Source organism: Andrena cerasifolii, chromosome 9 (genome assembly GCF_050908995.1).
Source record: "Andrena cerasifolii isolate SP2316 chromosome 9, iyAndCera1_principal, whole genome shotgun sequence".
NCBI lineage: Eukaryota > Metazoa > Arthropoda > Insecta > Hymenoptera > Andrenidae > Andrena > Andrena cerasifolii.
In genome coordinates, this window is record NC_135126.1 from 6,541,084 (window position 1) to 6,566,500 (window position 25,417).

At 51.8% G+C, this 25,417-nt stretch overlaps 1 protein-coding gene across 3 annotated transcripts; it reads right to left on the bottom strand.

Annotated features, from left to right (window-relative positions):
- Nucleotides 1-1,265: 1,265 nt before the first annotated feature.
- Nucleotides 1,266-25,164, bottom strand: Otopla (proton channel otopetrin-like a). Of its 3 annotated transcripts, none has more exons than XM_076820966.1 (10): nt 24,899-25,164; nt 21,042-21,274; nt 20,306-20,448; nt 8,541-8,871; nt 7,930-8,038; nt 7,695-7,855; nt 7,461-7,617; nt 6,897-7,375; nt 6,295-6,622; nt 1,266-6,172 (listed from the first exon to the last, which is right to left on the bottom strand). In XM_076820966.1, the coding sequence occupies exons 1-10, from the start codon at nt 25,035-25,037 to the stop codon at nt 5,478-5,480; spliced, it is 2,775 nt and encodes a 924-aa protein (XP_076677081.1). In that variant the 5' UTR covers nt 25,038-25,164; the 3' UTR covers nt 1,266-5,477. The 3 variants fall into 3 exon arrangements, with proteins under 3 accessions (XP_076677081.1, XP_076677079.1, XP_076677082.1); XM_076820964.1 differs by lacking the exon at nt 24,899-25,164 and adding an exon at nt 23,378-23,401; XM_076820967.1 differs by lacking the exon at nt 24,899-25,164 and adding an exon at nt 21,811-22,147 and having other exon boundaries at nt 7,930-8,044.
- Between the last annotated feature and the right edge of the window lie 253 nt (nt 25,165-25,417).

Here is a 25,417-nt window from a genome sequence, read left to right on the forward strand (position 1 = left end):
ACGAGACGACCAGCTTCGCCATCTGTAGTTGATTATTCGAATTAAGAGCGTGAATGGAATAGGAGTAACTTTGATGTAGGATTTTTATTGTAATCAGATTGATAAATATTGTTAGGAGTATGTGATGCTCAAGGTGCATTCTCTGTTCAGTTCCAAGTAATAATTACATTGTTTTTTTCCGCTGTTCTTACCGGGTACAGGTCTCTGCACTTTGCGTGTACCTTGGCTTGGTAAAGTTTATCCACAGTAGCACGGACGAGATGTGGGATAGACTTATCACCCAATGCATTTTTTTATCACCGTTTTGTGGAGTCTAGGACCCCATTGCCATTTTAGCGTCACGTGCAACGTTACCGGTGAAGTCTCGAAACAAATTGTAACGCTACGCGTGGTAGGAATTAGGTACGGGTAAAACTAGCTCATTCGAAACTCGGCATTTACAAATGATTCTGTTAGAATAGTAACAATTTAAAGGTCGTTTTATAAACGTATTCTGTTCAACGACAGAGAAAGGACGATCACAACAAAACAAAAACACACACGCCTCTTAAATAAAACAATACAAGACACCACTGAGACAAGACAGAAAGAAAAAGATTAATGCAATTTATACATATTTATTCAGTTTAGCAACACCAATTCGGAGCGCAGCGCCAAGTATTTTGAATGAAATATTTATTGGTATTGAAATATTTATTTGTATAAAAATATATCTGCTTAATATTATTATCTTCTTTGCTTCTGCCAGTGATGAATCTTTTTTCAATTTAAACCAATTGTTTGTATAAATAGCCATTGTTATAATTGGCGCCATTTTTATGTAGCATTGGTTTTGTAAAGGTATTAATTTACGACGATGTTTTTAATGGGATTCTTTTTGATGGGATTATTAATTTACTGTTCTTTTTAAAAAAAAAGGTAATTTTGTGGTGATGATATTAAACCACACCGTGATATACGTTTTCAAAACATTGGACTATCCAGGGCACTTCATCTTCTCGAGTACCTGAGTACCCTGGTACCCTAGTATTTTGTGTATAAACAGCCCTAAGCTCAGAAAAATATAATATCTACTGCACCTACCATGAACTTGTTCGATTTTCTGTTTTATAAATACTAACAAACATCATCACTACTATCTGAACTCCCATAAATCGACTCGAGTCTTCGTCTCCCTAATACATACCAAGTGGTCATCCCTTTCGACGACACGGTAGCTCCAGGTTTCTCTGTCGCTGGCCAAGATAGGGAATTGCATCGGCAAATTACATCTAGATAACTTTTATTAACCAATATAATCGTATATCGTTACAAATTACGGCGGCACCGTGCCATGCCGCCCCAACGGATTACAATGAAACGGCGTGTTAACGTTATACAATCAAAATGGGAATCGATGAATGAGCGAATTTACGAGTGTTACGGTCGTATCGTCGCTATTCGACTTCGAAGAACTGCTTACACGACAACATGTAAATTTGTAGAGTTTCTTTATTTCCTTGTCCTTGTGCCCTGCGATCCAGGAGCGCGCGCCCTGCGCTCGAAATCATGCGAGGCGGGATCGCCCCTATAATCGCCGGCCCTCCCCCGTATAATCCCGTGTCTCTGACAGGGTCGTCATGTTATGTCGGTTGTGCGCGCGTATTGTGTACGTGTACGAACTGTTAATTATGCTCGAAGACATCGAAAACTCACTACGTAATGTTAAATGACGACACGCAGTCGCGGATTTGCCTTGGATAAACGCTGGCGCATCCCGTCGTCGTCACGGGGAATAATTGCGACTCGCGAGCGCGCCAAGCCGCTCGTCGCGGATGCTCCGAGGTATTTCGTTCGCGAAACCCTTGCGCGACTTCAGCGCGATTCCACTTGCGATTCCCGCCGATCGTCCAGCAAATCCGCGACCCATTTTGGTTAGGCTTACGGCTACTATCGAGATACTGATGTACATATACAAGAACCATGATCCTCCTCCTGTTCTCTAGAACACGGCCAGAGTATACAAAGACGTTGTTCGCTGAATAAAAACGAACAATGCACGCGCACCGTTCCTCAGTCGCTCTCGCACTCACGCAGATGCACGCATAAACACATGTACTCTGATAAATCGTGCGGAAGGGTACCCGTCGTCTTACGCTCTCTATCGTTTCAACGTTTTGTTGTGAGATTGGCAGGGTATATTGGTTCCCTTGTTGCATTATCGCGAGCCTTGTCCTCCTCTGCACCGTTTCTCTTCTACGCATTGCTGGCTCCGTGGCTGCTACCGTTTCTCTCTGTTCGACAATTGTTGGTCCTGTGTGGCAGTGCCTTGTTAACTTAAGGGTTTTCGTTTGAACGTCGCGGTGGCTTCGTCTCGTGTCCTCCCTCTCGTGAATCGAGCGGAGGAAAGGCTCCCTCTTCCAACTTGCCGTCTGTCTTGCTTTCGATTGAGATCAGTGGTCGCGGGCGCATGTACGGTTACGCGTTCCTCGCGGTTCTTCCATTCGGCTACGAGGGGATCGGAGGCGAAGCGGGTGTTCTCGAATTGATTCGACCCCCTCGCGACACAGAGCTCGCAGCGTGATCGCTTTCATTTCCACAGTCACTCGGCTGAACAATAATTTACTGTGCATCGTTTATTTACATGTTCCCAGGCATCACTCCGCTCGCGCTCGCGCACATCGAAATTAATAAAACATCATCTCCGCAATCGCATTTATACATATATATCTATCTATATTTATATATTAATTTATATTTATATTTATATCGTGTTACTTTTTTTTTCTCCCCCCATTCTCGATAATATCGTCGTCGGATTACAATTATGTATAGTGTATAATCTTTATGTATAATCTTGTTTCACAATCTTCGCCACTCCCGTCCCCTGGCCCTGCCCCTCCCGGCCGCCCTCCTCCTCTATACATACGTCTAAGAATTAAAATATTTAGACTCGAAAAAGCTAGATACGTACAATTCGACTCGGGGAGGTGGTGGTTCGTTTCCCCTCCCGTTACTCACGGGGATCCGCGGAGGGATTTCACAACGTATAACCACTATGTAAACAACGGTTCTTTTTTTGTTTTTTCACTTGCATGTTGTGCTCAACGATCTACTCACGATATCCATAGCGAAGGTAAATGCGAAAGGTCGATTCTATCTCGTTCTGCCATTCGTTCCCGAGATAGGCTTAAACGCTAATCGATAATGGTAATAACAACTATTCTCCCGTGAATGGTGTATCGTGTGTTGTATGTGGGGGGGGGGGATGAGTGTTTTGCTGCGCGTGAGATCCTCTACCTGTGTACCAGCTATAATTTCGTCGTCTTTATAATCTTGTTGCGCCCCTCTTCTCTCCTCCGAACACCTCCCGCCGATATCTCGCTTTCCCTTACTCCTAGTGCCTCCCGATTAAATCTACGTCCGTATCACCTATCATTGCCTCCCCTTCCGTCGCAAAGTGAGCATCCTCTGGGCGTTCGGGGTCGTTCGAAACCGAAACAAGAAAGAGAAGATGAGAAAATAAGAAGAAGAAGATTACTCTCTATACACGATGATCCGCGTCGTTCTCGTCACACGACAATCATCCCTCTGCTCATTCATCCCCTGGTCGTCGCTCTTCTCGCCTCACCTGACCCCTCTGTCCCTCTCCTTTATACACGTGGCTATACACGGCGACAGAGACGCAGTTAGGTAGATTTCGGGCATCGGGAACCGGTGGAAGTCGCGAGATCGGTAGTCGGACTGAGACAGTAGGCCACCAGAGCCGGTTCAATCGTTCCTCTTTAAGATTCCGTGGATCCGTCAATAGTAGGAACCAGAGCAAGCGAGAGGGTCAATGGAGTGAGACACAACACTCCTCACGACTTACAACTCCACACGGGTTTATCTTCCTGTGTTTCTTTCAGACGTCCTTGCTTCGGTGCTCGGACTTGTTTACTTTTACACGCGGCCAGGCGCCTGACCTACTTTCCTATTTCGCTGGCCACACGACTGGTTTCGGCGTTAAAGTAAACACGCCTCGGGCGCTGAGACAAGGACGTTGAAAGGAACGGGGAGAAACAAGGAGCCGAGGCTCGCGTAAGGTCGTAATAATAGTATTCCATTCGTTCCATCGAAGAATGTGTGAATGGTGGCTCGCAGTTTTTCTGCCTCGATCGTTGACGCGCGCGTTTAATCGTTGAATTTACGGCTCGCCGCGTCTCCACCACCGCGTATGCGTTCATTCGCGAACGCCCCTCGGAGCGTGAGTGTCGAAAACGGTGTGTCGATAAAAGATTCTAAAAGTTACAAAACGATTTTGTACTCTGCAGCACGCAACGAGAAAGAACGTCGGAATATCGTTGGCGTGTTTCCTCTGACTTTTCCCATCCCTTGATCCTGCGATCGATGCGAGGGAACCGGCGACTTCAAGCTCGCGGGAACAAAAGTGATCGTTCGCGAGACCAAAGAAAACGCGTGCCATCGCTTGAACGCAGGCGCAACCGAAATCTCCGTACCCTGTTCCTGCATCGAGGCCCTTCTCTAGCCTGCCCATCGTAGCTGTTTCTCCTCCCATTCGCCTACGAGAAACAGATCGCGCGGCTTGTCACCTAAAGCTATCCGGGACCGTGCTAACGAAGAACGTGTTTGTCCGCTAATGAATTGACTCCTCGAGAATCCCGTTCGCCCTTCGTCTTTCCCCTAGACGTAATCGCCGTCACCGGACCTCTTCGGCGACTCGGCTCGATCGACTGTCGTCTGTCGAGAATAATCCATCGAAAGGATGATCGAAGAGCGGACCGCATTCCACGATGATCTCGATGCACGATGGGGGGCGAAGGTACATATATAATATATATATAAAAGTAGAAAATTTGGCGGCAGTGTATAGAGGTCGTAAAATGGTGAGAAACGCGTGCGAAAGGAAATATGGGCCCTGTATGCATTCGTTTGTGTGCTGTGTCGCCGTGGCGAGCGATTTCGGTGACGATCGGTCGTCGATCTGTTTCCTCCTGACCCGTGCCTCCCCTATTCGTGTCTTGACGCTCTAAGCAAAGAGAACCGAGAAGAAAACGTAACGCTCGTGAAAGAACAAAACGACGCATCGCGATCCTCCGCGGGTCCGCGCGTTGATCGCGCGAACCGTCGACATCGAGGACGCTCGATTCTAACCGTTGATCGGCTTCCCCGTTCTCTCCTCGGCGAACCATCGAATCAACGGTGCTCCTACTTTTGGTGTTCATCTCGCCTGGGTAGATTCGTCCAAGCCCCCTCCCCCCGCAGGTGGCTCTTACCTGGTGAAATGCACTCTTCCGTTACGCGCTCGACGGAGATCGATCGGGATCGATTTGAGCGACAGAGGTCGCTGGATTCAGCCAGGAATGTTTGAGCGATGAATAGACGCGCGACCTCGGCCCTCAGAATCTCGCTTCAACCTCTTTCGACTGATCCCGCGAACGACCATCGCTCTCCGTGCCATTGATCCCGACGAGAGGTCCGCTCGAGGCGCTCTCCGTCTACTCCAGGCGCGCCTTGTAGCTGGTCTTCCATATCTCCGCGAACGTGACCGCGCTGTGGAACCTGTGGAAGATGCAGAGCGGCAGGGTGACCCTCTGCACAATGGCCCAGGCGAGGAAGCCGTAGAAGTCGAGCTGCACCGGGTTCGCCATCACTTTTTGCGACTCGAACGTGTAGATCACCCACATGGTGAGGTTGCAGATCAACAGGAAGGTGACCACCTGTCTGCCCGGCTTGCTGCGGTCGTGCTCGGGCAGATGGACCCTCCTGCGCGAGACGTCCGCGATGAACAGCATCTGGAGGATCACCTGGGCGACCGAGAGCAGGCCGGTCAGCATCACCAGGAGGTTCGGCTCGTGGGTGAACGCCGCCAGGGAGCCAGCGATCACGCTGAACACCGCGTAGACGAAGAGCCCGAAGGCCGACACGCGCAGGAGGATGTCGTTCAGGTCGCTCTGCTCCTCGGCCTTGAACTTGAGGCTCTGCACGCGTATGAAGCCGACGATGATGGCGACGATAGACAGTACCATCAGCACGCAGTGGGAGACGTCGGCTAGATAGATGGCGACGAGACCGAAGTCCGGATGGTGGATGAGCACGAAGAACAGGATCAGACAGATCAGGGAGCCAACCAGCAGCAGGAGGCCGAAGAACAGTCCCTTGCTCGCTCCTACACAGTCCACCCTTGTGTGACCTATATTTTTCGCGCCGAGGGGTGGTCGTGTCTTTAGTCGTGGCTTGTGATTAGCGGGTCGGGTGCTGCCTCAAGTGCCAATTAACCAAGCTGCAAGACTAAGGGATGGAGGGAGTATTTACCTGCGTGTGCCAGAGCAACGGCTCTTCGCGAGAGCATGGCCTCGAGACGGCGCTCGAGGTCAGCCTCTACCTGATGCGGCCAACGGGGGTGTCGACCGATGTGCTTCCACATCACGTAGATCACCGCTGCCCCGATCAGGCTGTACTCGATGATGAAGGGGAAGAGGTAGGGCTCCGCGTCCTGCACGATGGTGCCCATGATGTTGACTCGGCCGCACGAATTAGACGCGATCTCCTCGTCCGTCAGGGCCTCCGCGTAGATTCCGAAGTTCGGGCTCCAGTACTCGCTGCTGTTCGTCTGGTTGCTCGTCTCGATGGTCTGGTGTATCTGTATTATTATTTATTATTATGTTATTGCATTAATTATGTGACTTAGGGGGTGTTCCCTTAGAAGCTTAAGGTTTTTCTTAAGTACGGAGGAAGAAATAATATTAAATCGATGCTATGCACACGCGACTGGAAACGCGTCGAAACCTAATTATTGCTTTTTCTGTCCCCTCTACGGTTTACGCGGAATAACGGTAGCATTTCAGACATCACAGATATAGCTAATGTCCCCCAAACTCCTCCAATTAACGTTGATTTCGCAATGGATCTCGCACCTCTTGCTTACTGTCCGCCTGCGGTGCATCCAGCATCTCCATGATGAAAGTCGAGAAAGTTGTCAGAGGTGTGGTGGTTGTAGTGGTGCTAGGTGTGACGGTGACGATGGTGGTGGTGGGCGGAGTGGTCCTCTCTTCGGTGGTGGATTTCGGTGCTAGCGTAGTCAAGAGGGTGGACAGGGTGGTCGCGGTGGTGGTGGTTAAATTAGGCAAGGGTGCCGAGGTGGAGGCCGACGTCGAAGGCGGAGTGTTCCAACCCGTTGTAGTGGTGGTTGTCGGCGTCGTAACGGCCCTCGCTACCGCTCTGGCCGTCGTTCTCATCACTCGACCCAACGAGGCGGCGGTCGAGCTGGCGATGGTGGACGTGACGGTCGACGACCTCGTGGCTGTCAAGGGTGCCTCGCGCAAAAGAACAACGTCTCGAGGCGCCGTTCCCAATATGGCACCGGCGTTTCGCATAGAGTGTTGCTTGATGCTCTCTGAAAACGTGCCCGCATCGATCATACCCCTATTCCCCTCGAGCATTATACCAGCCTGCCCCAAGCACCCTTAAACTCAACTGACCGAGGATGCCCGCCTCGAACTGGCCCATCTTCTGGTGATGCTTGGTGATCTCCTTGATGCTCTCCAGCACGAGAGTGCGAATCCACACGCAAAGATTGGTGGCGACCACGTGCATCAGGCCAAAGCGAGCGATCACTTTGAAGCGATGAATGTTCAGCTAGGAAGACGAATGACGGAACGCTCGTTTAGAAAGCTACGCGATAAAGTAATCATCCTCGACGTTCAAGTACCTACCCTCGAGTTCATGAAGATGAAGTACATCTGCATGAAGGTGAATATCATCTGCAGAACGGGGTTGATGCCTTGGAGTATCTGGTAACAGGGTGACGTAGGTGGCACCTCGAAGAAGGTGCCGAACTCTAAACCGTTGTAGACCATGGTACCCAAACCGAAAGCTGTGGATTAAAACAGACAGTGGTACAAGACCTTAGAGATATCTCCCGATAATCTCCAGTTACCATTCCCTCACCGATTGCCCCGATTCTGAGGAAAAAGCTTCCGTGGCTCTGATCGTTCTGGGATGTCTTCCGCTTCCGTAAAGCTCGAGTGGCCACTCCAGCCTCGACGTCAGCCGCGTCCTGAATCAGTTTTTTTTTTCTCTCTCAAACGAGCATCGTCGTTAACTCCCACCCGAACGCTGTCGTCGGACCGTCGCATCGCGAGATTCGAACTAATTTCGTAATTACCGCGCCTCGATGACGAAAAGGCAGCGGACTCTAACGAGGTGGGAAACTGCCGAGTCTCACTGCGCAAGTGGATTCACGTGATACCGAATGAGGGAACCGCGGCACGTGCCTTCTGCTGCACGGTCGATGGTGACGGAGGATAACTCATTCGCGTCAGCACCGAAAGTGATTCTCTTGAAATGGCATCATCGGCTCGATACTCGAAAACACGCTTCATACGCGAGATGCTTCTTCGACATTCTTCCTCGCGGGAAGTAACCTTTCGCAGATCCGAGACGAGAGTAACTAATTGTCTAGAGTCTGAGTAATCTTTAATCTCGCCCAGGTGGCGCTCGCGATCTAATTACCGTGCCCCTCTTCTTTATCGCGGGTTAAGGTACGAGAGGCAAAGTACCTGGTACTCCTTTTTGTTCTTCGCGGCCTTCTGCTCCTTGTCCTTCTTGTCCTTCTTCTTGTTCTTCTCCTTGGGCTCCTTGGGCGGCTTGGGCGGCCTGGGAGGCGGGGGCGGTGTGTCGCTTCCTCTGGCGCAGCAGGCGCTCTCTTGGAGCAGGAAGCAGAACACGTACAGCAGGAATAAGATGCTAACACCATACAGGTACGTGAAGAAGCCCTCGTAGTAGTACAGCGGCAGCTTGTGCGTGACCACCTCGCTTATCACGTAAGCGATGCACACCACCACCAGCAGCTTCGCGTAGATGAAGCTCATGATTATGAACAGCGACGTCCTGCAACGGGAAAAGAATGGAAAACTCGCGGGTGCACGCCGACAGCGGCAATCAGCTCACGCGCGCTATCTCCAGCACCCTCGTAATCGTTTGCAAGAATAAAGCTTCCAGCTCCTCACCGTGTCTTTCGTACTATCTGTACCCTACTAGCGTGTTTCAGCGGGCCCCCGACTTTCTTCAGGTTCTTCTCCACGAATGGCACGATTTCCACCTCCATCGTGCGCTCCGCGTGTAGGAAGCCTTACGCTTACTCACTTTACCACCTGTTTTGCTATCGAACCTCACGAGTCCACGTCGAACTTGGTTTCACTCGATAATGTTGCACGAAATCGAGCTTCGACCAGCAGTCCCGTCGATTCCTCCCAGTCCCCTCAACCCGTCAGCTCGCTAATTCTAATTGCAGAGCCGCGGGCATCGCGCGTTCCCTCCACTCTCGATGCATCCACGCCGCTACCGGCTGTGCCGCGATGCCACCCCTTCAACAACCACCGATTCCCGAGCCGCGGAGAGCGCCGAGGCGACGATCGTTAACGCCTCGACGGCTCGAGCGAGAACTCGTCTTCCGTTCGCCGGCTACGTTGGCTCTCTCGTTAAAGGTTAGGTCCCCGGAATCGATAATTTACGTAAGCGCGAAGGGGAGTGCGGCTTGTCGCCGGGCGATCGCGACGCGGCAATTAATCGCGCGTGCAGCCAGTATCCCTGTGTCAGCCGGCGAAAGCGGGAGCCGCCACGCAGGCGTGCAGAGGGGAATTAAAAAAAGGAAATCAGAAAGCGTCGTGTGTATTTGGAAAGCAGGCTGCGTTGCGATTGCAGCGGCGTCGCGGCGTCTGCACGGGTATACCGCGAGGGCGAGAGCTCGGTCGGCGTATGGTGCATCATCGTCAAGAAGGGCTTAACCACCCTTTGTCACGCTGGCATTTCAGGGGTTGGGGCGCAGACTTTATTGTGCTCCGCACGAGCCTGTACACTCTTGTCAGGCATTTTTTTCTTCGATGATCGCCAAGCTGGATAAAGGATCGCGATATTTAGCGAGCCACCACGCTCTTCCACGCAAATTTTACTTTTTATACCGTAACCGTTGATATTTCCACTTCCTGCTGAAGCAGGACGAACCCACGCGCTCTGTTTTTTTTTTAAAATAATATCAAAGTCGCTGCGTTACGTAACAAGTGTGTATTTAAGTTCCCTTGCTGTGCAGGAAGTGTGGGTGAAATTGATAGTTTCAATTTACCATCGAGCTGCGCAACTTTTGTTTCATACTCGTCGAGACGTTTGAAACTGTGAAGGATAGGTGTTGGTCGATGTTTGGAAGAGGACGATCGGAGAATGGCACTTTGGGGGAGGAAAGTTCCGGCAAGTTCTCCGGGCGATAGGAAAAACGAGAGCTGCGTTGCCGCGCGACCTTTTTCTCGACTTATCAAGGAGGAAAGCGACGAGAAGTGGAAACAGCGGGTGCCAGCACAGACTCCGAGCGAACCAGGCTGCCTGGTCGATATTTCGAAGTACCTACTTTCAGCCCGCTGGTCTTTCTCTCTGTACCTCGCCCTCTCGACTCACCCTCGCCTCATCCGTGGTCTCTCGTCGAATTTCGCTCTCCCCTTCGCGTCCAATCACGGCGTATTCTTTCATTCCCGAGCCGTCTCAATCCACGGCGGATCGTTTTCGCGGTTCTCGGTCATTAAATCCGATATTCTTTCTCCTTCGCTCCCAAGTCACGCGCTCCTCTTCCCATTGTCTCAATCTATTTTATCCGCTCCTGTTTCGACCTTCCACGAGGGGGCAACATCCCGGCGTTATTTTCGAGCCGAGCGCTGACTGTTCTCGCGAGCGTTTCGCGTTTCTCGATTTGGCTGGCGAGGTATGTGCAGTCACGCTCGCGGGGCTCGCGACACTGTCTTGTCTCAGCGTCTAGTCCGACCGAGCTTCGCTTCCAGCCCATGTTAATGCAATTGCGACTGCGACTGTGTAATTCGAGAAGGTATTGCTCGGCCGTGCGGCGTGTATGCACCGCCGTATCACTGTCACCCTTTACCACTCGATCGATATTAATAAATTATAAATCCCGATGAAACTAGTTCGCGCCATTATCTCGTGCGATCGATGCTGCTCTCCGCGCGACCTCTTTTCTCCCTTCTGCCTTTGCGAGGGACGAGTCAGAATCATTTTCCATCAACTTCGCATTCTCCCCTCTTCTGTTCCACAGAATCTCTTATCCCGCGATTGAATCGAAACGATCGCGAAGTTCGAAAGGAACGTCGGTCGCAGACGGGCCCCTCGCACTCATTTCACGCTCGCTTTCGCACGCGTTCATCGAATTTCCCTGAAAAAAAGGCGTCGCGTCCCAGGGTTAATGCTCGACGGCCTGTCGCCTCCTGCACGCTCGATATATCGAAGATAAACCGCACGCTGTCCCTCCTCGACACGAAATCCGTTCGCGCTCCACTTCCTCGATTCTTTTCTCGAGAATGATTTCCATTCGTTCGTGGCCGCAACCTCGGTCGGTTAGTTATTCCTTTCAACGTGGGGTAGTAGGTGGTGTACGTGCGCGAGTGCATAACTCGGGACCGCGTATAATGCACGCTAGGCGACGCAATCCGCTCCGTACAGGCAGCGCGAGACCGCTAACGAAGCGCGTCGTAAATAGAAACGCAGACGAAAAACTTCCGTCCCTCGCTCTCCCATTTCGAGTCGAGCATAAAGGACTCCTTCAGAAAAGGGTACGGCTAGAATGGGGACGATTCTGCGCGGGATAACGCATCGGGGACGTACAATAGGATCCTCTCAGCTAGCCTCGCATTTTCGTGGAAATCGCGTCGTTCTCCTTACCGCGCGCAACGAAATATCTCGTACTCTTTCCCCCCATATTGAAGCTGTCGAAATGCTTCCCGCCTCGGGTAACATCGTACTGCTTTTCGCGTGGAAACGCGTCGCTAGGGTAAATTCAATCTCTGCTCTTATGTTCGAAAGAAGAGAGAGGCTCCGCTCTACAAGCAGAAGCCGCGCAACAGACAGCACTTCCGCAATTCCAGGACCAAGTGGATGCGTTGGATGGCCGCATCCGGATTGCTGTCCACCGCGAAACACGTCACTCGGCCCAGTATTCGCTAATGCGTTATCGGAACCTCCTTCCTCGATAGATGGTTCAACGATCCAGGGAATAACGATAGGTACGGTACTCTCCCGCGTTTCCTATAACGTGGCCCGCGACGGTTTTGTAATGCGGTCGGCCTGATTACCAGCCAATTACCATGTTTGTCGTCTGTCGTTTCCTTAATTGCAGCTGAAGTGAACGCCGGTGCCGACTGCAGCCGGCGGCTCAAAGGCGAAAAAGTCGGGCGTCCTAGCGTTCCCTAAATAGCAAGTACTCGTTAGCGCGGGGATTACGTAGTTCCGGTCAAGTAGATTCTTGACCTACTCCCGTTCCGGCGTAATTGCGCCCGAGGAAAGCGTAACGTTTCGTCTAATCACGCGTTAAAAGCGCACTGTCGTCGGGTGCCCGCGACGGTTTCGAACGGCTGGGCGAGGGAAGCGAAGCGATTATGGGCGAGAGGGTGTGCAGCGTTATCGCGTTCAGTGCGACGACACGGCTGGATAATGGCGGGGGCTCCGAGTCGTGGGCCGAAAGGGGCGGAAGGTCCCGTTTATCTTTGGAATCTACGTCTACTGCCGCTCTTACTTTTTCGCTGGGGTAGATCGCACGTTCTTCAGCTCCATCTCTTTGTTCGCCGCGTTGTTCTTCTCGGCGTTGTCCTGCGCGTTCGGCGGCGTGCTTTGCGGATTCAGAGGCCTGGTCACAGGAAGCGTCGCCGTGTTGTCCGCCGCGGCTGCCTCCACCTCCACGGTGGCGACCTTGCAATCACCGCCGCCCACCATCGCGGATTCCTTCTCACCTCACAACGGGCCCTAACCACCGGCAAAACAGACACGGCTGGATCTCACCGGGAAAAGCACCGCGCGATTTCCTGTCGAGATCCACGCAACGACTGCCGACGACCGCTCCAGCCACGATTACGTCACGGCCGCCATTTTGGCGAACGCCTAGAACAGCCCTCGGCCGTTCCCCCGAAATTCTGTATAACCGACTCGATCCCCTCGGCTTGCTCGAGTATCCTCCGCGAGAGTAGGTGGTGACTGACGAGGAGAAGAATTTGGACGGATAGTTCGAAGATAGTCTTGACCGAAATGCGTGAGAAGGCAGACGCGGAGGCACCGTTTCCGGAAAGGAGGGCAGGAGGCACGGAGTCAAAACTCTCTCTCCCGAATTGTTGCTCTGTGTTTATTCGATTCGGCGGATCACGCTTGCGCGTAGGTTCCTCGGATTTTTTGCCACCAAGGCGCGCGCTCGTGGCGCTGCGTCTTCTGGCTTATGGATAACTATGAGATTAAAGGGGATTCCAGTTTCAACGAGATTCCTTTGGCAAAGATGTTAAGAGGGTTGCGAAGTAGGAGGCTACAGGGAACTTTGACTTTCTAAGTAAACCATTCATCGACCCAAAAACTATGAATTGCGTAACAAAGGATACACGATGCTATTATTTCGGTTCACCTGAAGCGTGTCTCGGGCAGACTTGCATCGAATCACTGAGAGTTCGTCCCGCCAGACCGTGAAAGGAGGGGTCGAAGCCAGACTTTAGGGCCGGAGTTAGGGCGAGCGAACGTCGAGCCACGCCATCGCGGCAGGACGCGAGGAGACGGAGCAAGAATGAGCGGCGGATAGGCGAAACGAGCTGAAGAGCACGCGACGAGATGCGACAGAGTTGGTACAGGAGGACGGCGGGAGGAACGTAGCCGGTCCACCCCCAAAGGTTTTCTCTCTGTGTGATCCCGCGCACTTGGTCGAACGAGCTAATGGAAAATCCCGTGCACACGACCGAACCTGAGTGGCCGGGCAGGATCGGGGCACTCTCGCTCGGATGACTGATGACGAGAGACGACGGGCGACGCGCGGCTACGATCACCAGCCGAGTGCGATGCACACCTCGACGAACGCCAGAGCAACGCACCAGCCCACCAAACCAACGAAACCAACCAAACGGACCAACGAACTGACGGACCAGTGTCACCTCGCGCCGCCACCAAGGAGGCTCACCTGCTGGAGAGGTGGTTGGCTGAAGGTTCTCGCGGTGACTGCACCCAGGGTTCGGCGGAAAAGGGTGTGAAGCGTAGAGACGGAGAAGGGATGGAGGACGGAAGGTCGGCGAGAGAAAGAGGAAGTTGACGACACGGAGAGGAGAGGGGACCAACGGAGGACAGAGAGGGAGAGGGATAGAAGAGGGACAGATGACGCGTAGGCAGCGCGTGGAGATTAGAAGCAGGAGAGGGTAAAGAAGAGAGAGAGGGAGAGAGAGAGAGAGAGAACGAGAGAGCGAAAGGGAGTCTACGGTCTTACGTTGCCGACCGTAGGCTGTGGGCACACACAGGCGAAAGAGGGTTAATCCGAGAGGATCGGAGCGACAGATGGACGGGCGGACGGAGCGATAGCGACCGAGTGAGATGGACTATGTTATCGGAGCACGATGAAATGGGGGTAGAATCACGATCGCCGCCCCCAGCATCCCGGAGACTGAGGCTGGCCGGGAGGTCTCTTCCCGGGCAGCGGCAGCTTCTTGCACAAGCGCACTGCGTGCCACAGCTTTCACTCTATATCGTCCGCGGTCCTCTCTTCGCCTGTCCCTGTCCCGCTTCCGGGGCCCCCCTTTTTCTCTCGCCCTATCTTGCCTCTCCTTCTTACGATCCGTCCCCGCAGCGTCTCGTCTTCTCCATCCACCTCCGCTCCCGCCTGTCCTGTCTCCTTCATTTTCACCCTCCCTCGAACCTCCCTCAACCGTCCCTCCGCGACCGCTGTGTGGTCGAGGCCCAACGAGAATCCTCCACCGTGATTCCTCTCGACTGGTCTACCTCGGCTCCGGGACACCCTTTGTCCCATCGGAATCTCACCTCATGAATTTTTTCGCCCCGTGCTTTCCACGTCCCCGTTTTCGTTCCTTTTAATTCACCACGTAACCGTGGGAGGGAGGTGAAGTCCGGACGCCTGGACGCTACCCCCCACGCTTCGAGTGGCGCCTCTCGTTTATCGCGCACCGATCACAGGGACGCGAGGCCGCTCGATTTAATCCTCTCGTCCTGCTCGGCTGTTCGCTTTTCACCAGCGTCTAGGACCTCTCCGCGGCCTCCGGATCCCGGTCACTGGGCTTCCGAAGTAGCCTCGCGAAATCCACCGGCTCCTCCTTTTCACCGGAATGCTTTTTTTTTCATTTTTGCTCGGCGCAACCACCGCGCTTACGCGACGTCCCGGCTGCACCCCGGTGGCATGGATTTTTCAATCTCTCCTCTAGAGTCTCTTTGTGCGTGTCGTGGAACCACGGTGGCGGAAGTCCCTGCCACGAGATTGTTCGTTCGCAGAGGCACCCGGTGCTCTCTCTGCCTGCTCTCGACCTCTCATTCACTGTCCCCTCCCAATCCCGGCAGATAAACGGTGAATAAATATTCAGGCAACGTCCTCCTTTTCCATTTTTATCCCCACGATAGCGGGAGTTATTTAAATATTCCTCCGTGTCTATTTTCAACGTTCCCGGGAATCGCGCGGATGCTGAAGACACGGCATCGATGCGTTCACCGGCCGCCTTTGTGCGGCTCCTCGTCGTTGGGGTGTAGTTTACCGTCGACGCCTCGCGCGAACCGCTGAAGCACCCTTTGCCCCGGTCCTGCAACGTCTTTTGTCTCCGTCGATTTCTTTGCGGTAAACCCGTGCGCTATCGCGAATCCTCCTCGTGACCGTCGCGAGATCCATTCTCCCGGAAAGTCTAAGCTACCGTGTAAGTTTTCAACGAATTCACGGTATTTAGGGGACAATACCTTATCCCCGTTACGTTCGTTTCCGATTTGTATTATTGATGTCATCCCTAAACTATTTGAAGATTTAGTTGTGGACAAGCTAAGCCTTACATTACTAATTTGATCTGTGAAGAACAACATGGTTTCATGCCTTCGCTATCAACAGTTACAAATCTTTCGTATTATTCGCATTATGTGTCATTCTCTCTGGAGCACAACTTTCAAGTCGATACCATATTTATGGACTTTAAGAAAGCGTTTGATACGGTGTCTCATAGCATTCTGGTAGCAAAGTTATCTGCTATGGGTTTCTGCAATGCTATGCTTTCATGGTTTGAAAGCTACTTGCGGGGCCGTGTCGCTGGTATCTGCTCATCACCTACCTCAGTATTGTCAGGCGTTCCTCAGGGCTCACATCTTGGTCCTCTACTTTTTAACCATTTTTTACTATACGCAGATGATTTAAAGATCTTTAAAAGAATATCCTGTAACGTGGACTGTCACGGTTTACAGATGAACCTTGTAAATTTTGAGAGATGGTGTGCGAATAACTATGAATTCTAACTAACTCAAAATGTTATTTAATGAGATCATCTCGAAGAATCTGCCCCGTATCTTTTGACTATAAGCTTTGCGATGCGGTCTTAACTCACGTCTCTGAAATTTTCGATAAGGTGTTTATTTGACACCGCTGCTAAACTATTCAAACGCTTTTGGCGATTCTCTTGATTTTTTCACGGAATCAACCTATTCCTTTAACAAGGCTCTTGATAAACTTATATAAACTTATGTAACCTCGTTGTGTGTGAGTTTATAGTGTGTAAACCATTTACCTACTTTAAGTATTGTATGCTTTTTTGTATGCGCTGTGTATTACTATTTATTTTTGTCTTTTTCTCCGTTTTTGCTCTTGTACACTAATGGGACTTTATCCCGTATATATTATTATAATAATAATAATAATAATAATAATAATAATAATCACGCTAAGTACTTCCACCTTAGACTCGCTCTACAGATACTTCTCGACCGCCTTCAAGCAACCCTCGCTCCCTTCCACGTCGCTCCCATTGATTCCAGCCTCCTCCCCCTGTCTGACGAGCCGCGAGATCTTGTCCCCGGCTCCCTCGAGTTTTTAATTCCATCAAGAGGAAAAGTCTCCTCCGCGGGAAGTGTTCGGTGGAAGTTGGAGTTTCGAAGAGTCTCGCGCGCACATTCGGCTGCGTTCCCACGGGAGGATCCGGAACTGCGCGAGGGTAGGGGGCTGGGATCGGGGTGCCGGGGGCGGGGGTGATATGCTCTGTGGCTCTGCGACCCACTGACCCGCTCGATAACGCTGGCACCGAGGTCAGTAACCTTACCCTACCACAAAATTCTACGCTGCACGACCCTCTGCGAGCCGACTCGCTGCAATCGACCCTTCGTTACGATCGCGATCGGAGATTATCTCTCGCCCCGTCGAAGATTGCCGCGAGGCTTTGTATTCCTCGTTCCCGATACAAGGAATCCGCCAGCGGAATTAACGCCGCCGTTCCTTCTTCCCACCCTTTGACGCGCTATTTTACTATCGGTTGACTGAACCCGAGAGCCACGATTGTCATCGATTCCATCGATAAGAATGGCTACCAGCTCGCGAGCAACTCCATCGCGAGGCACGCGCTCGCGATCGATCCCCGTCGCGAGTATGGTAATGGATTTCCAGGGTTGTTTTTCCGACACCGGGGGTCGGTGACCGGCTGGCAGCTCGATCATCGAGATACTTGGCAGGCATCCACGCCGAATCTACGGCGTCGCGCTTGATTATAGTTCCCCGTTCTTTTGTCTGCACCCTGTTCGGGGGGAGGTTTTTCGCCTCGTCGCAACATATTGGTCTCGAACGCGACGTGCCCCGAGCCAGATCACCCTCGATTATTCTCGCGATCTGCTTGAATGATCGCGTGATGATTATAAGCGGCGCTGGGTGTCACGCGATAGGAGAAAGGGTAGTTTCATTTCCTTTAACTATTTGTCTGGATGCTTCGTTGGCTGGATAAGGGTAGAATAGCGCAGATGATCGCTGGAGGAGGGACAACGCGCCGCGATCACGTTCCCAGCGATGATCTGGATCAGGTCACCGATACTCGGCGCGATACCGGTGCTCCCAGCATTTTTCTGCGTGCTGTAATATCGCGTTGCGAGGATTGCGACAGGCCAGGCTCACGCACAGCGAGTATTGATTTCGAGACTAGCTGGCGGTGCTGCCACGATTCCGCGTCTCTAGAACTAAACCCTGGACGAGAGCTTGGGAGAAGATCAGTAAAATCGGCCTCGATTTTTTCAAATTCTGTTTGCCTGTCGATTTCACGCGATCCTCTACTTAACTGGTTAATTGGGCCGTGACTCGGGCAGAAATGCCTCCGGAGTGATTAAAATTAATCGGAGAATCAAAGGTAACGGAGAAATTTAAAGCTACCACTGTTACTAATTAATAGAAATCGTTTTTTTCTGTTTGAATATGAAATTCGTGCGACTTCTTAAAACTGATCGAGTGTAAATCTCGAAGTTTTTGGGAAAGCTTGCATTTTTCCTCTTAAAATCTGAGGACCCGAATCCCAATCCGTTTGTTCCTTGAAAGAAATCATCTTCAACGTCATTATCTCTGTATCTTTGCATCGAGACCTCGAGACAGGTGCTCCGCCCTGCAATTTTGATGGACAATCTCTGCTGCTCTGATCTCCGCGATCCTTTTAAAGAAGTTGAATACTGTTGAGCGCCTTTTTTGCTCGCGGTGCATCGCACGGTGCAGCTTACCTTCTTCGGATGCACGTTGCACCGCCGTAGGGCTGCTTCAAGATGGCGTTCCTCTTTAACCGCGCATATTAACGAGGACAATTCTTCATGCGGGGAACGTCCCCGCGGTATATCACGGCACGTTCGATGATCCAGATAATGAAATTCCGCAACTTATACCCAGTACCCTATCTACCGCCATGTGTCTCCCAGGCGCGAAGTCCGCGCGTTAATCACCCGACCCCCAAAAACGAACAGAAACCATGATGGTGGATCACGGTACCCATATTCCACAAACGTTAAAAACGTCCAACAAAACACAGAGATCTTAAGAAAAGGTGAAAATCCGTCGTGCATTTTGGCGAAGCGAATCGGGTCGAAGAAATTAATAATAATTAATCAATTGTCGCTCCCCCATGAGAATAAACTGTTTAAAAATTTTTCTCTTCGTATCGCCGCGCTTCGCCCAAATGCGCCACAGCCTTAAGGGGTCATGCTCAGTCAGGAGGCCGAAAAAAAGGGTGGTCTTTGGAAATTTTTTACTCAAAAGCTATAACACATTTCTCAAAAAATCTTTTTTCCTTTTAAGGATTGCATCTAGTACCGTGCATCGTAATTTTTTTATTTAAAAATATTTATCAATAACTGAGTTATTGTCCATCACTCGAAGCTTCTCTAAAAAAAAGACTTCTGCGGTGACCACTGCTGCTCGAAAGTCGATCATCTGAAATAAAAAATTCAAAAGAATTTACTTATTATATTATATTATCTAGTATTTGAACGAAGGATTTTTCGAAATATTGATTTGGGAAAAAATGGCTGATGTTTAAAGTAAAAGTTTCAATTTTTATCATAAATCGTGCCTGATTTTCGTCAATTAAAAGAAAACTAAGCATGGGATAAAAAAATCCTTCGTTCAAATACTAGATAATATAATATAATAAGTAAATTCTTTTGAATTTTTTATTTCAGATGCTCGACTTTCGAGCAGCAGTGGTCACCGCAGAAGCCTTTTATTTTAGAGAACCTTCGAGTGATGGGCAATAACTTAGTTATCGATAAATATTTTTAAATAAAAAAATTACGATGCACAGTACTACATGCAATCCTTAAAAGGAGAAAAGATTTTTTGAGAAATGTGTTATAGTTTTGGAGTAAAAAATTTCCAAAGACCACCTTTTTTTCGGCCTCCTGACTGAGCATGACCCCTTAAGACGATCTCCGTCTCGCACCGTCAATAAAGCCCTCTGAAGCACCCAGAATAAGCGAATCGCCGCGAATCGTCATCGCCGAAGCACCGCTAACGTCGGTCCATATCACGTGACGCCGTAAAACGCGAAACCGCCAGTAGGCTAGATGGTCTCGGATGGCTATTTTCGGTTGACCGAAGGGTGTACCAGGAACCGCTCCGCGATAGCGGAAGCTCTCGACTCTCGAGGCGTTACGCGTAACGATAGCACGGCTCCACGTGGCGGCTGGGTCTTGTTCAGCCCATCGGTCGCCGCGGAATTACGCGTGTCGACTGCAAATTATATTTAACCTCGCCACGTATCGTTCGATTTCTTTTGCTTCTGCGTGCCCGTTCCCGTAACGTTCTATTTCCATCGACCTACGCGTCTCCGCGGGAGCGGTGGGAGCCACGGGGAGGACAGTAGAGCGCGTGTTTATGAAAAGCCCGCGCGGCATTCAGCCGCGATTGCGGGCGTAAAAGCAATTAAACGACATCCCCGCGGAATGCCGTGACGCTCGGCCGCGGCGCGGAAAAGAGCCGCGATAAAAGGCCCGTCGGTCCGGCGGGATCTTAAGAATGCACTCGTAAGAATGTACTCACTTCGCGTTCTTTGGCTGCGTGCCAGTGCTCGGCCCCGAGTGCGTAGGGGTGAGGCAGAGGGGCGGATTATTCGCGTTTTGAGGCACCAGGGGCTGCCTCGCGTGCGCCGGCGACGTGTGCGACCCGTATCCGTCGGAATTCAGCTAGAAGCAATAAATTACAGGCTTCAGACTTATTGCCACTAGCGGGGGAGGGAAAAGGTGGTAGGCGGTGGCGCGGGATACTCGGGGGGAGAAAAAAATTCGCCATTTATCCTACTCCGGATCGCTCCATTCACTGGCGGAGCTCTTCTATCCAGCAAGATACCCGGCTTCGATTCGGTAAACTAATCGGCCGATTCTTTTCTCCCTGGGAGCTTGTCCCAACTTCGCGGAGGAAGTTATTGGGTTGACTCGTTGCCAAAACTTACGACTATCCGTGGAGGACCGTGGGTTAAGGGAAACGTACAGTGGTAGCCAAAAGAAAGTTCGCAGTTGATATACTTCTGCCATAAATACTCTTAATGCCCGGATTGTACATGTAGCTACTTTCACTGGTACCTCGTGCTCGATCAATGGAGCCTCTTGAAGGCTCAAATGTTCCTTCTACCACCACTGTATTTTTCTCAACCATGGAGCCTCGAGTTCAAGAGCAAAAACTACCTTCCACAATCGAACACTTGCCGAACACTCCTTCGCGTTCGATTTTAGCTTGCTAAGAGCCAAGAGAGGCGTTTCAAGGGCCCACGTGGACGTACCTTGACGACCGTGCCGATCAACGAGTCGGGCGGCATTTCTGGGGGGTCTGGTATCACTCCGGGGTTCGCGTGTGCTGGGTAATCGTTGTGCAGGTTCGGTTCCTTGACAGGAGTGCCGTCTAGCCGTTCCATGTCCAGGCTGTCGGTCGGTGTCGGTTGCGAGAGCAAGCGCTCCTTCATCTCGTGGAGATACGGGCACCGCTGCATCTCTTCAGGATTGTTTCTCGGTCGATCTGCAACACAAGGGGCGGGCCCGTTAGCTAAGCACCAGAAGTCTCCGTTTGCCGTGGACAAACAGGGGCTGTTTCGCTCGAAGTCGAGCGATTCGAGCGACCAATTAAGCCGAGAGCACAGCCCTGTGTCGCGGTCGTCTTTCGCCAGCGATCAGTTTAATTACGGCTGGTGAATAATGCATCCAACTCGACTCGTCCCCGTTCCCCCGCGAGGGAGACTCGGCGCAATCGATGCTCCCGCGATCGAGTTGGCCACTTGGTCACCGTGTCCCGGGACAATCGAATCAAACGACGAAGAAAGGCTTCCAGCCCTCGTGCTTCCGCCCATCCCCTTTGCAACTGGAGCCTCTCGCCTCTCGTTAAGTTCCATCGGACGTAGAGCGCTCACTGGTATCACGTGCTCTTTCGCATGGTCGTCTCAGTTGTCGATCGCAGTTGTCATCCAAACTCGCAGAAATATACAAATAGCAGCTCCACCGCGGAAATAGGCAACTCGACATTGTAGCCACGAGGCTCACCCTCGGCGATGAACTTACTCGACATCGTGGTGTCCATGTTACCCATTGATAGAAAACCGGACGGTCTCGATCGCGCGGAACAATCGAGCCGCGCAACGACAGCGTAAACGCGATCTGATCGCCAACTGATTCAACGGGGAAGTCTCATCCTCGTCGAGTGCTGGCCTGCTCTCTCCCCAGGACAGGGATCGCCAAACATGGCGCTACGGCTGGCGACGCGGACTCACCGCTAGTCACGTGCATTCATCTTGCCGCGTGCAATACGCTTCGGGGAACTCGACGAGCACGAGACAAGAAAGCGAACGGGGACCTCGAACACGCGAGGATGTCTGATCGAGTTCTTTTTGCTAGACCAGCAGTGGCGCTCGCTGAGCGACAGCAGGCTTTCCCGCGAAATCCACGATGGAAACGGGAAATATTTGCATTACTAGCTTCGGGATGGAACGGGGATCAGCTGCACCCTGCGATACATCTTTTCTTCGTCGCGATACTTTAAGAATACCACTCAGGAAGAAACTATGCGGTGGACGTTGCAAAGCAGTCCTCTTTACGTCCTGTCGGAACGTCACGGAGATGAAAACTGCCCACCGAAGCAGTCCACAATGAAAGCTTTACTGTATTGACATTGCGGTATCGGCTGGAGCGTCGCACATGTTCTGTCTGTCGACTGAACGCGCTGACGTCTGAATCTACTGCGAGGCCTACGCGCATTTTGTGTCTGTCTTACACGTCCGTCGAGGCTGAAACCACTCTCAGCTCGTTCCCGTCCGGTCGCTTTTAATTCATCGATTGACACCGAGTAAACACGAGCGCTCCGAAGATCGCCGGCTCTGAATCGTGCACCAGATTAGACCAGCTATTTATTCAAATCCCGTCAACGTTTTATCCGCTGGCCAATTAACGTGGAAAACGGGCACCGAAAAGGGAATCGGCGACGAGCTCCGCGCAGCGAGCGCGCACGGTAAACGAAAGAAGAGACGTGGATATCGCTGGGGGAATGAATTTTTAATCTCAGCCCGCTGCTTGAATTACCATTTCACGGATATGTGGAACGGTTTCCCGGGGAAAAGCTATCGATTCTCGAACGCGGGGGGCTAAATAGGTCACTCGACGCCGCGCGCGTAATTAGCGGGAGTTTACGTAAGAGCGACTTGTTGTACGTTTTGTCGTAACGGGCGTTCGCGCGACTCGAATCGGATTTCTCAGTTATCTCGTTTTCACGGAAAGGTGTCGATTGTCGCGGGGTATCGCGTGATTGCTAGACTCGCGCGCTGCCAGCACGCTTGCAGGCTTCTACCCAACATTCGGCCGTAAATTCGATCCTGCCTCGCGCTTCCCAGGGACACCTTCCACCCGTGATTTATCTGCTGAAAGAACTGTGAAGGAAGATTGAAAGCAGGATGGATAGCTTTTAAATAGCGTGCCAGCGGAGTCAGTGCACTTTCAATTCCCATTACTCTATATTTATCCAGCGGTCCACGCAGCAGCGTTTTCCACGGGGAAAAATTATTGATCATCGGCCGCTGTTGCGCGGGCAGTTAACGCAACGGTTATTTATAACGGCGAGGGGACCGATGACACCGACGCGAATGATAAATAAACCTGCGACGTTGGCTCGTACAGTGCTTCCTTAGCAAACGGAATCTTCTATCAGTTGCTCCGAAGAATGAAACGGACTCGCGGCAAAAGTCGGACTGAACGTGGTTCTCCGGAGTGCCTTCCTTCCAGGAGATCACTTCAGACGAAACCATGACGGTATCCTTATTTTTAGATCGAAACGTAGTCGCTGGTCGATCCGAATAGACGCTTGTTAATAATGGCGCCCACGATCCGCCAGGCCGCGACGAGTCGAGGAAAACGAGAGAATCAGGTTGAGCTCTCCGTTGAAAAGAGTAATTGCGACGCTGGCCGGCGAATGCCACGTGCGAATGTTTGCGAGCTGTCGTAAGCTTGGAATAAATTACGGCCTGGAGCTGGGCTTTGAACGCGTTTCGCGCGTGCCTTATTTTCCAAGCGATTTGCACCCGTTGCCGCGCGGATTTAACACCGTTTCGCAGAAACGACTGCGCCACCGTTGCTGGATTCGGAACCGTGGCGATTTCGTCACGAGCAGTTAAGAATTCCTGGAAGTTTCGATTTCGGTGCGACGTCGCTGCGCCGGGGGCTGTTTCAACAGTGAATTTAGATCGACTGGACCGTTGCTCGCCTCGCAGGAATATTGAAACCGAACAGCTCTCCCGAAACACAGAGAATTGCAGTGGTAGGAAGGGTGGAAGGACTGGAAGAGGAAGACAGCATCATAAATTAAAGGGCGGAGAAAGCGAGGTCGCAGTTACTGACCTACCTCGACGCACGATTACGAGCCACAGCTACGAAGCAGCGAGCGAGACGAAGAAAACAGTGGTATAGAGGTGGCAATGGTCAGCCGCGTCGTAAACAAGCGCGAAAGTCTTCCAACGGAGTAGGACGTTCGAGGGGAGGTTTAAGGAAAGGTCATGGGGGTGTACTGTTCTTACGACGAGCAATCGGAGGAACATTGGGATGGGTGGAAACTATTAAGGGAGGCAGCTAAATACTCCAGCGGTGATCGATCCGTTCGAGGAAAGATTGAAGGGGTGGTGTGACGTATATCGCGAGCGTGAACCGCTCTGAACGCACTGGCGAGTCGTGCGAGGGGGAATTCAACAAGTGCAGTAACGGCTAAACGGAATGATCGGGGTTGAGAACGAAGGAGGGATGAAAGGGGTGGAAGGAAACCAGGACGATCAACAGGACGCCCGATTGTCTCGCGGCTAAGCAAGGATCTTTTCACGTTGGCATTGTGGATGTAAGAAGCAGGGGTTGCAGGTGGTGGTCTCGAGTGGCAGGCGTCAAGAGACCGGGAAGGACACAGGTGTCTCGGGCCTGTGGGACCCTCAACTAATAGCGAAAAACACAAAGGTATCTCTTTGCACAGCACTCGAGCGTGCTCCACAGTATTCCTCGCAGCCGGAACACGTTATCGAGTGGAGGAAAACGGGACGGTTGGAGGAAGGAAGGGTGCTCGAGGGTTGACAGAGAACAGGGGAAGACGTACACAGAAAGTAAGCCGAAAGTCCTTGGTTACCTGTGTGCGAGAAAGGCTGATACAGGATTCTAACGCGAACCCGCCGGCAAGTAGTTTGTTCGGCGGTAACTGACCTATCCGAACACGGGTCCGGGTGACGCCGCGGCGTCGCGGTGCCCACTGCGAGCTCACGTTCCATTCGCTCTCTCTCGAGACGCGCTCGCGACCCGTGCTGCTTGCCTCCTATTCTTGCACATCGCCGTCTATATATTTAGAAATCCGCGGTTCGCCGGCTTGGTCGCGGGCTTTAATCACGATCCTCCAGCCGACTATCACTGTCCCACCGGTGCGCGCCTCCGCTTCCTACCTTCTTTTCCCCCTTTCTATTCGCCGCGCGCACTATCCTCCTCCACCCTGTTCCCTCCACAGGCTCGCTCCTTCCTTTCCTCCCTCTCTATGCCTCCGCGCGAATTCGCTTCGCGTGCTGGCTCGTCCTCGTCTCGGCCTCCCCTGTTGTCGTTCTATTCACGTGTCGCGGCGAACAGAAAACGGAACAGAACGGAACAGAACGGAACGGAA

Bases quoted from the DNA above. Each gene is read 5' to 3' on its own strand.
- Otopla (XM_076820966.1), bottom strand. From the start codon at position 25,037: ATGGAACGTGAGCTCGCAGTGGGCACCGCGACGCCGCGGCGTCACCCG. The intron at 8,872-20,305 runs GTGAGTACATTC...TTCCCGTTGCAG, and splicing joins ACGCAGCCAAAGAACGCGAA to GACGTCGCTGTTCATAATCA. The intron at 7,856-7,929 runs GTGAGGGAATGG...TTTAATCCACAG, and splicing joins CCTCAGAATCGGGGCAATCG to CTTTCGGTTTGGGTACCATG.